This window comes from Lycium barbarum, chromosome 3 (assembly GCF_019175385.1).
Source record: "Lycium barbarum isolate Lr01 chromosome 3, ASM1917538v2, whole genome shotgun sequence".
Taxonomy (NCBI): domain Eukaryota; kingdom Viridiplantae; phylum Streptophyta; class Magnoliopsida; order Solanales; family Solanaceae; genus Lycium; species Lycium barbarum.
Window position 1 is genome coordinate 15864544 of NC_083339.1, and position 11648 is coordinate 15876191.

General features: G+C 35.0%; 1 protein-coding gene and 1 non-coding gene across 2 annotated transcripts; both read left to right on the plus strand.

Moving 5' to 3' along the window:
* The first annotated feature begins 540 nt into the window (after window positions 1-540).
* On the plus strand, window positions 541-7696 carry LOC132630526 (probable proteasome inhibitor). The gene is made up of 9 exons (XM_060346104.1): window positions 541-884; window positions 4113-4284; window positions 4448-4594; window positions 4676-4762; window positions 6563-6640; window positions 6763-6797; window positions 6883-6949; window positions 7035-7112; window positions 7429-7696. Exons 1-9 carry the CDS (start codon window positions 710-712, stop codon window positions 7505-7507), a joined length of 918 nt encoding a protein of 305 aa, XP_060202087.1. The 5' UTR covers window positions 541-709; the 3' UTR covers window positions 7508-7696.
* A 2731-nt stretch (window positions 7697-10427) lies between these two features.
* TRNAS-AGA (transfer RNA serine (anticodon AGA)) lies at window positions 10428-10509 on the plus strand. The gene has a single exon. It is a non-coding gene; the product is annotated as a tRNA-Ser (tRNA).
* The last annotated feature ends 1139 nt before the right edge of the window (window positions 10510-11648 follow it).

Here is an 11648-nt window from a genome sequence, read left to right on the forward strand (position 1 = left end):
AGTATATTGCTGTACAATAATTTCATTTGCTCGACTAATGGGTTGATACGCATGTGGCAATGAATCCATCATTATTGATTTAATTGTTTGATTTTCTTTGCTTGATTTTGTTAATATGGGGTCCACTTTTTTTTCCCGTGAGTTTGGATGTGGTGGGTTTCACTTTTTTTTCTTCTGGTTGGTGTTTAATATGGAGCCCAATTTTTTTTTTAATATTAGTTGTTGTTTTTTAATATATATGGGGTCATAATTTTTTTTTAACTTGGAAATGACGATAAAAAAGGAGCCGGTTGGACGACGAAAAAGGTGCCCACCCGGCTCTAAAAAAAACTTGGAAATGACGACAAAAAAGGAGCCGGTTGGACGACGAAAAAGGTGCTCAACCGGCTCTTCTAAATAGTTAGAATTAGAAAGTATGAAATTCTCAAAAAATTTAGGAAATTTTCGATGCATTAATTCTTCCAAAAACAAAAACCGACATGTTTTTTCTTGATATATTTTTATTTTCCATATTATAGTTTCCTGATTAGAATGAAAAAAGAGAAATCGGTTTGGGATATATATTGCCTTTTCTTCTGCTACAAGCACTAAACAGTTCTCTTTCATCAAAGAACAAAAAAAAGCAGTAAGTTGCACTCTTTCAAAGGGCAAAAACAGAACACTAATCTTCTTCTTCTTCTTCTTCTTGTCATCAATCAATTCCGTTAGAATGGCAACAGAGCAATCAGTGATGGCAGTAATACGGGCCGCCAGGCCCACTTTCCGTCAAGCCCACGACAAAGTAGCGTTTGCTGTACACGCTGCTTTTCTTGCGTCTGGGTTTGTTCTTCACGCTACTGGCCCTAATGCCTTCACTGATGACGCTCTCTCTTCTTCCTCCACTGGTAATGTTTATTATCGAATTTTATGTTTTGGGCTTTGCGTTTTTTTTTTTTTTGACCCGAGTTGGTGTGATAGTGGTTAGGGTCTTAGTATTATTTGAATTTTAGTATCGGGTTTGTTATTTTCCAACTGGTAATTTATATGTTAGGGTTCGTTTGGTAGGACGTATTAGAGAAAATAATACATGTTTTAGCTCTGGTATTATTTAATCCTTGCTTGGTTGTGTTTTCACATAGTAAACCTATCCATAACAAATCTCAGCATTACTAGGAAGAAGTCAAGTTATTCAACAACTACTATATATAGATAAAAAATAGTGTAATTTTTTAACGAAGGGGGACCCCTTGGCCTAACCTAGCTCCGCCCCTGCTGATGACGCTCTTTCTTCCTCCTCCACTGGTAAGTTTATTTGCACTATTATCAAATTCGAAGTTTTGGGCTTTGCGGGTTTTTGTTTGAGCCGAGTAGGTGGGATAGTGGTTAGGGTGTTATTTTATTTAATTTTTTGGTATTGGGTTTTTGATGTTTCAGTTTGGGAATTTGTGTGATTAGAGTTTTTAGAATCACAATGTTGTGCTTTTGGCGATGATTATGTCTTTATTTTTATATTCTTTTGATAGTTTAACTTGGTTGAATGTAACTCTAGGATTGTGTGACTTTAGGGGTCGTTTGGTAGGGTTTATAAGAATAGTGCTGAATAAGGTGTATTTGTTATGTTGAGATTATTTCTTGTCGACGGTTTCAAAAAATAATATGCATTGCATAATTTCTAAAAAAAAGGGAATGTTACGAAAAGACCTTCCGTGTTCTTTAGCTTTGAGGGACTTCAATGGAAATTTTGTCTTTAACTATGCTTATGCATGTATAACTGTCTTGGTATTGCGAGTACCATCGTCTGCTATGTATTAGTTATACATAGGTTGAAAAATTGTACCAAACAAGGGATTACTTGTACCAAAGCTAATATATGCATTATTTTCTCTAATACCTCCTACCAAACGACCCCTTATTTTGTTTTAGAAATGATGTCTTTAACTATGATTAGTATTCTTAAAGAAAGGTTATTTCCTATTGCTAAAGACCAGAATGGAGAAACTTTACTTTTTTTTTCCCCCTTAAATAAAGATGAATAGATGAGCTTTATAGAGAAACTAGCACCATAAGAAGACTTTAAGTCATGAATCTAGCTTTCCGTTATATTTCTCCTGAGAATACAATGGAAACGCTGCCTCCGGGATTATTTTGATTGGAAGTGGCACAGCTAATTGGAAATAGAAAGCATTGAGGGTGTTTAGGTATGAAGGAAAACGTTTTCTTGGAAAACAAGTGGGTTTCTTACTTATTTTCCAGTGTATTGTAAGTAAGCAAGAAAATGTTATTATGTTACCATTGTCAAAAAGAAAAAAAAAATGTCAGTCCAAAGGCATTTATATGTAATCTAGCAAAACACTATGGTGGTGGGGAGTGGGGGTTTGGGGCTGGGATTGGGGCATTGGGTGGGGAGGAGAATGTCACTTATGGAACTTATTTTCCCTACTTCTATTATGAAAGTCATTTTCCTCTTTTTTTTTAAGGATCCTTTTTTGCTAGAGAAAATGTTTTTAATCACATTTTTTTTTTAAATTGGTAACTGTATTGTATTCCATATGAACAAAACAGTACATAGGTTGTACTGAAACCATATCTACAAAAGTACTCCAAGACTCTACTATTCTAATCCTATATTGAATCTAATACATCAATAATGGAAATAGTATCATCTGAGTAGGCCTGATTACACCAAAAACAAAGCAATAAAATACAATTCAACTTGACCTTCTGCACTCCATTCTCTATACTCTCAAAACATCTGGAGTTTCTCTCCTTTCATATTGCCCACCATATGCTAGCAGGGACAATTCTCAATCTATTTCTGTTCTTTGCCTGCAATCCTGCCTCTTCCCAACTCTTTAGAGCCCCTTTGAAACCTTGCTAGGCATGGTCCAGGCTATACCTTTGAGATTAAAAATATTCTCCAAAGCTGTTGTGTAAACTTACAGTGTAGAAACAGATGGTTTTTAATCACATTTTGACCAACCAAACATGAGAAAATTGGAAAGGAACATTGAAGCTCAATTTTAGAATACAAACTGAAGATCATGAGTTTGGTCCTTTATTTAGAGGTTTCTTTGATAAACTTTTGTGGTTTTCTATGGAGCTCTAAATGGTCATACGCGTGTTCTGTAGGGGGCCCATGTTTGTGGCTAGACATATCTTTGATCTTTGATTTTGATCCTTCATCTACGTTATCATGTTTTCTCTATTGAATTTGATCTAGTAGGTCATCTTTCTCGCGGTTTATCATTCTTGATGACTTGACTTGAATGTGGTCACATGGTTACATTTTAATTAATCATAATTAGCCTATTATTAATCTTTATATGCATCTTTTTGATGTGGGAGGAACTCTAAGAAGAATACTAGTTTGTTCAACGACAAACTTGATATGTCAACCATGAGTATATTTCTCAAAAGCCATTTAAGTACAATGAATCGAGATAGCATGCTGAACTCAGGTGTACTTCATGGGTTGCCACTCAAGTCTGTCGGCTTCTTCTATGTTTCCCAAATCACAGTGGGGAGTTCTTTTTGCAACTATTTGGTGCATGACTGAATTATCTGAAAGAATTAGATATCAACTTCCTTGATTAATTAGTAAAACAAAGGATTAGATGTAACTTCATCTAATTTTTTCCCTTTATTTTTTATAAGTAGATGTTAACTTTGTTTTGGTGATTGGTTAGCACATTTTTTACGTTAAGTAAGTACCTATATAGGTGGGATTGTTATTGTGTTAAGTCGTGCTGTAGCAATCACAATTGTAACTGATGGTTTACTAGGTTTGCTATTTTGAGTGGAATATCATCATTTTGTGTTTCTTCTTCCCATTGCAAAATTAGTCTCCTAGTGTATGTTATTAAGGTTTAGTCTGTCCTTGTCTAGTTAAAAGAGAGGGAAGATGAGTACCTGCCTTGATTCAAGTCTGTTCTATTGTACATCTTTGTGGGTGTCAAAGATTAACGGAATCTTCAGTTTCTGTTAATATCCCTTTTATTTTCCTTTTCCATTTTCTTCCTCTTTGCAGTTCTGTTTCTGAGATTTTCAAGTTATTTGAAAGAAACTTCTTTAATTGGAATGCTTAGTATCCATCATATATATTTACAATGATTGTGTCTCTTTCTTTTGAGTAGATGAGGTGGGGATTGATCATTGGAATGAATTTGAGGATAGTTATGCGTTCGTGTATTCAAACCCTGAGAAGAGCTCCAAAAAAGTGTTGGTAAAGTGCCTTGCAATGAACAATAAACTGCTTATAGATGCATTCAGGGATGGCGATAACGAGCCTCTTCATCTTGAACTAAGGCAAGTTCCTTCGTTTCTTTACATCAACCACCCTCTGGGTCTGCCCTATGGCCCCTGCGAAGGGTGGAACAGAAGGCATCTTTTTTCCCTTCCATTGCTAATTGCTAGTTAATCAGGGATTACGTTCTGAATGTTCTAATGGGTCCATCTTGGTAATTTGCAGTGTTGAAGACTACATTGTGGAGGATGGGGGAACTCACTACAACACCCAGTTCAAGAATCTGGGAAAGCTGGTAGGAGAACTGAACAAAGCAATCCTGACTAAATATAGTGGTTCTTCTACGGCAAATTCCTCTACTCAAACTTCAAGGTACTTGTAATCGGTTGTTTTTCAGTTTGTGTTTTAGTGATGTGACCATTAAAATCATGAATTATGCTTCCTTTTACGCAGTTCTGAAAAGGGAGGACTCAGGGACCAGCCTAATGTTGAACGCCAACCTGACTACCCGTATCAGCGTGGAGGTTCTTTTCCCTCAGGGTAATGTCATTAAAAATTAGAATTTTGAATTATGTTAGCTGAATCCCCGCACCCGTGTCCATACTTGGATCCGTACCCTCGAATCTTAATATTAAGATTGTGAAGGATCTGACCTCTAGATCCACACCCGGATCGAATACCCACACCCGAGTCCGAGCAACATAGTTTATATTCATGCAAGAGCGAATTAGTTAGTCCATTTAGAAATTCCACTCTGGAATAGCTCCCTCATGTTTCTCTGAGTTATATGACAGACATCTTATCCTTTTTTGGGAAATAGCTTAATCATTTGAGAAGTCACTCTTATATTTGAGGTATTTGGGTATTCTTCAAGGGCTTATTCACCTCTTAGGTCTCTGTATCGATCGCTTGGCTAGATCCTTGAACAGTAGCCCTCTGTGCTGCTGTTGGAGCTCATAGCAGTGGTGACCTGCTCTTGCTGCTATGTTTTTTCCCCAGCCTTTTCCTGTTGTTTAACTAGCCGAGGCATTACCCTTGTTAAGTGATTTGGCTTTGTCTTAGATTGGGGAAATTTTCTCTTAAGAAGAGATCTTTATGCTGTATAAGATACTTGTCCAATTTTCCTTCTTTCCGTAGAAGTAACTCAATCACTTGAGGAGTTGCTCCCATACACCCAACCCTACTGCCTTCACAACCTAGTTTTCAGGTTTGTCCTGTAGGTTCTGTGGTGTTGGTAGGATTACATTTCCTCTTAAAAGGCCTTTCATCCTGCACGTTAGGAAATAACATAAATTTAGGTACTCAGGATTGTTCCTGATTAAAATTTGGGATGCAGTTGTTACTCTCTGTTCACCGGGAAAAACAGTTGAGATGAATTTTGTCTCTCTGTGACTGGTAGGCTTTTCAAGCATTTCAAGCGTTAAGCTTCAGAGCTCTCTCTGTCCTCTTGTTCTTTGTCATACGAAGTCCTCATAAATTTTCCACTCCTCTTAAGAAAGTGCAATGATTTTCTTTTCTCTTCCACTCTTTTCAGCCGCTTCTTTTAGTGTTCCTCTTTCTCAGATTATACCAGACTAATAGCCTGTTTGGCCAAGCTTCTAAAATCAGCTTATTTGAAAAGTGCTTTTGGCGAAAAGCTGTTTGTGTTTGACAATTAATTTAAAAAGCACTTTTGAGTAGCAATTAGTGTTTGACCAAGCTTTTAAAAAGTGATTATAAGTGTATTTTTCTCAAAAGTGCTTTTCAAAAAAGCATTTTTGGGCAGAAGCTATTTTTTAAGCTTCTGAAAAACTGCTTCTGCTATTCCCTATAGGTACTTATTTTCTCCCAAAAGTTTGGCCAAACACCTCATTAAAAAAAAAAAAAAAAGCACTTATTGAAAAAAATAAGTTCTTTTGGGGAAAAATAAGCTTGGCCAAACAGGCTATAAATAAGCTGAAACCCCAAGGATGTGTTTTTAGGAATTCTTGGTGTGTTTTATGGACCAAAAGCAAGACATTGTTATTTGAGCACTTGCTAAGTGGAATCCAGATTTAGTTTGTTTGTAATGGTCTACATTACTCTTTCGGTGATGAGTTGTTAAGTGGTAGTGGCTGTGGCAGTGATTTGTACTATTTGTAACTTGCTGGTGGTCAAGTAGTAAGGCTGTTCTCCAAGTACAGACAGCTTTTTTTGTTAGTAAGCAGAAATTCATGTAGTATTGGTCATTGACTGCCCCTCCTCCCCCCTTCCGAAGGCATTGAACTGACCTATTGGGAAATTTTGTAGATTTTGAGTTTGATATCGTGTTTTATTTTAGGTGGCACATAATTTTTACTTATTCAATTGTCTGGATTACAGATATGTGGTTCCTCCCATTCCTGGTGTTGGTGGTGGTGATCTTTTCCCCGGGCCTGGTGCTGGAGTTTACCCAACCAGGTTTGTTATCTTTTCCGTTGTTTAATTTGTCATGGTGAATGGCACTTGCCAGTCGGTGTGTTCTAAGTTTTATATATGCTAATCTTGTCTTCCCTCTCACCCCACCCTATCTGTCATTGTAGAGGCGGACCAGGAGGTGATGGGAGCATGTTTGTAGGTGTGTGACTAGCCTTGTCTGAGTTCAGGTAAGAATTCGAAATTGTGTCTTTTGCAAACTGAGCTGTTTATGTTTTATGATGCAGGGCCTAATGACCCTCGATTTTTTGGTGGAATGGGTGGGGATCCTACTCGTTTACCTGGAGGACTTCCGTAAGTCTCTCTCTCTCTCCCCTTCCGTTTCAGAGATGGGAAAATGTGTATGGTAAGATTGATTTTATTTCGTCTTTTTGTACAGGGGTGTTCCACCTGGTGCCCGTTTTGACCCGTATGGTCCACCAGATGTTCCTGGCTTTGAGCCAGGTCGCTTTATCAGGTAGTTTGATGCAACATACTTTTTTGCTTGTTAGTTTTTGGTGAAATTCCGCTTTTTCCATCTAGGTTTTTACTTGTTAGATGTGAACTCAAAATTGCTATAGCAAGCATAAGTAGCAAAGAAGGAAAACCTCTAAACTCTACCTTAGTATCTTCTGCTTTTCTACGTGATAAAGAATATACATCTACACGGCGATTACAATATTCTGTTGGCAAATTACATTCTCGACTGAAAATAATGCAGCCTTGCAAGTTACTTCTGAGAAGACGGTAAGTTATTTTGCCTCTTACTAATGGCATCTTATGATTGCATGCAGGGATCCAAGGAGGCCTGGAGGCGGTGGAAGGCCTCATCCAGATCTACCGCATTTTGGCGGCGATGCTGATTTCATATAGAGTTGTATGGCTGACTTGTTATGAAAGACAGGACCTAAGATACACTTGCCTCGGTTTTTTCTTTTGTCGAATTCTTCTCTCGTTTTAGTTTTCTCAGTATTTTACACTGCGGATTGAGTATATTGGGTTAGTCAGCAATGTATATAAGTTTTGCCAACTTTAAATAGTATATGTTACCATGTTGGCCAAGATTCTGGTTATTTGGTTTTCTGTATATTCTCCCTGCTGCGACATCCTTTTGTCTATGTGCTGTATTACGTCTTCCATGAGTGTTCATGGAAAATCTAACCACATTGAAATCGGATCAAACTGAAGAACAAAATCGGACACTTTTTTTTGTTTGGTTTTGGTTTTGAAAATACATAATGTGGTTTGAAGCAAAAAAATACCGGAATATAGATCATTGTAATTGGTTGGAAGTATATTGTCATAGTTATTCATTTTTTTTTTAAAAAGGTCAAAAGATTGAATAAATTGAAAAAATCAAGAAAAGCTGAAGCTAAGCGAAGCAAAACGGACTTAGTTGGTTTGATTTGATTCCAACATTGAAATATCGACTTAATTGATTTGATTTTCTCTTGGTGAAAAACAACATTGAAATATCAACTTAATTGATTTGATTTTCTCTTGGTGAAAAATTGACCTAAATTGAACCCTGAGCCTCCGGTGCCTAAAGGACATGCTTTTTAAGCCAAAATTTGGAAAGGGTTGTCGACTACACGATAAATCAAAAGGGGTTTATGTGTACTAGTCCACGATTTGTAGCCTCCTTTAACGGCCTCCTCTACTGTCTGCCTGTGAGTCCCCAATTTAAAAATAAATAAATTATTTTGCTTGCAAATCATGTATCCCTACACGATTTGCAAAGCATTTAAAAAAACAAAATTAATAGCAAATCGTGTAGGGGTACACGATTCGCAAGGAAATGTTTTCTTTTGTAAATTGTGTACCCCTACATGATTTGACTTATGTTTTCTTTTTGGTTTCAATAAATACGTAATAAAAGAAAAAAATATGACGGTTAGTCCTTTTATTTGCAAACCATAATAAAAAGGAATTTTGTCGTCAAAATTGAATATGAGTTAGTTTTTTGTTGAATCATCAAAATTGAAGGTCTCAAATCGTTTGCTCAAACTGTTTAGACTTTAGATTATAATAATTTGGGAAAAAGCTTAGATTACATTTTGAATTTGTCAGATGACTTCATTTTGGATAATAATAAATAAGAAAATTTCTTAGATTACATGTGATGTGGTAAGTAATTAACCCTAAGTGGTAAATTTTATACTTAACCCGATATCTGATTAAGTATATTTAATTTTTGATTAAATATAATGTGCATTTTTGAATACTTTTGTTAGTCATATTCACAAATTTACCATATTTATTGTTGTTCCATTACTTAATCACCCATATGGTATGATATACTTGTAAGGTTACTTCATACTTGACGGTAATATCATTATCAAAATAGCCCATATATAGACATCCTACATAAAAGGACTAATTAAATCAAACATTTCAAATGAATTAAATATGATCGTTATATATTACAAGGACAAAATTCCTTTTTATTATGGTTTGCAAATAAAATGACTAACTATCATATGTTTATCTTTTTATTAGTATGTGTTTATTGAAACCCTTAAAAAAAAAAGGCAAATCGTGTACCCCTACACTATTTGCTATTAGTTTTTTTTTCTTTCTAAGAAAATGTTTTGCAAATCGTGTAGGGATACACGATTTGCAAGCAAAAAAAATTTTAATTTTAAAATTGGGGACTCACAGACGGACGGTAGAGGAGGCCGTTAAAGGAGGCTATAAATCGTGGAGTAGTACACGATAAACCCCTTTTAAAATTTTGACTTAAAAAACATTCCCTTTAGGCGCCACACTCTCCCTAATCCCAACATTAATCTAAGTGAAACTTTATTTAGATATGGAAACACAAATCAAAATAACTTTTTTTTTTTGGGTTAAATTTTACTATATAGGAGAAGGGAAAAGGGGGAGGGGATTACAACGTGCGGATTCGAACCCTCACCAGTAAGATGAAAGTTCAGGTAGCCAGCCAACTGAGCTACTACATCCCTACAAGTAAGTAACTTTTGCTTGCCCTTGCTGTGTCCATAAATTTGTTTCTCTCCCTACATCGTTTGAGGACAGTGCCTTTGAAAGACGGCTTTAGCAAAATTGCCAAAAGAATTTTGTCTGTCATTTCTGCCGGACTGCATTGAAACTACAATGGAACTTAGTAGGGAAAAAGACTTCATAGACCAAGAAAAACAACATTGGCTGAAAACATGACAGGATATTTGTTTGTTGTGTAGTTCAACTTGTCGTACCAATGTAAATTTTTCTTGAGAATGATATGAGCAAAATAATTAATGTTTAATCAAAGTTTTTAATATGCTTAATAACACCCTGATGGGGAGCTATAGTAAAATTGTTCTTTTTCTTATCTATAGCAAAGTTTGACTCTCGAGTTTATATGCAACTAAAAGAAAAAAAGTACGTTAAAATATAAATAGAGCGAAATTAATCCATATGTGAAGCAACTCGTAATATAACATTAAAACCCAACTGTGTGGATATCTGCACAAGAAAAATTATTTGGCATTATTAGCTATTGGTGGCCCCAATGCCTTTTCGTTTAAATAGACCACCTCCGTCTCAAAATAAATGTCCACTAATTTTTTTTTATTTTGCTTCAAAATAAATGTCTACTTATAAAATTAAAACGGAATTAACTTTATTTTTTCAGATTTGCCCCTATTTACTCAAGACAATAAATGAGCAAAAGTCTTATTAATTAAGGGTAATTTAGTCAAAATACCTATTTTTTTTAGAAGTTATTATTTTCTAAAAGGATGTGAAAAACTCTAAATGGATATATTAGAAAGAAGATGGTCACCAAGATGTGGACGTGCCGGAGTGGTTATCGGGCATGACTAGAAATCATGTGGGCTTTGCCCGCGCAGGTTCGAATCCTGCCGTCCACGTTCTTTTCTCCAATTTTTATACATACCTTTCTATTTTGCATTTATTGCATATTTTCTTCGTGTGTGTTGTGTCATTTCCTCTATATTTCACCCTTTTTATTCTGTCATTCCATCTATATTCATCAATTGGAATTTAGAAACTTAATTGTGCCAACCTCGCTCTACAACAGGATGCTTTTCTTGGCACTAGTTGTATAGGAGTGTGCAAAAATCGGTTTAACAAATAAAAAAAAATATATTATTGGTTTATCATTATTGAGTTAACAATTTTTAAACAATTTTGTAATTTATTTTTATTGGACTACGGTTTGTTATTCGAAGCAACCATCATAATCGTACCGCTATAAATAATCCAATGAAATCATTGGTAGTTCACATTCAATTACGGGAGACGATGAATAATTGATGAGGATAACTTTAGGCACAAGCGTGACTACATTAGCTGCAATTCCTAATATTACTCTCTCTCCAAATTATGGTGCACCCAAATTCATAGTTTTTTCACAAAATTAGATATGTTATGTATATATTTTCTAGAATTGATCGAATATTATCTGCTGGCTCTATACTTTGAAAATGCTAAATGATGCACTCAATTGAATATTAAATTATTTATTTAGAGGAGTAGGGACCAGTTCACACTTAATTATATGGGAACCTACCTCCACAATAATTAACGTACTTTGTTAATTTGGATTAATAATAACTCTAGCACTGTCTTGATCCTAAGAATTCTTATTGCGTTTTAGGAGAATAGCTTTTTATCTAGAAGATAAGCTAACTAATTGTTTTTTCAAAGCATATTTAACAAATTTTGTTTTATTTAATTTGTAGTTATGTGTATTAGTACAAGCAATTGGATCTAGAAGGGCGGTATCACGGAGAAAACCAACTAATATAAGAAAAAGAAACTTCATAGAAATGTTAAACAAACGACCTACTCCCTCGTCTCAATTTATGTGAATCTTTTCAGAGTATAAGGATCAAATTTTATAACTTTATTGTAAATTTTAATATAATTTTTTTAAGTTTATAAACATAAAATTTATATATTTAAAAACTACATAAAAAATACTATAAATTATAATAATTTATAATTTAAATAGTTTATAAAAATGTAAGAAAAATATGATGATTCC

Bases quoted from the DNA above. Each gene is read 5' to 3' on its own strand.
- LOC132630526 (XM_060346104.1), top strand. From the start codon at position 710: ATGGCAACAGAGCAATCAGTGATGGCAGTAATACGGGCCGCCAGGCCC. The intron at 885-4,112 runs GTAATGTTTATT...TCTTTTGAGTAG, and splicing joins TCTCTCTTCTTCCTCCACTG to ATGAGGTGGGGATTGATCAT. The intron at 7,113-7,428 runs GTAGTTTGATGC...GATTGCATGCAG, and splicing joins GAGCCAGGTCGCTTTATCAG to GGATCCAAGGAGGCCTGGAG.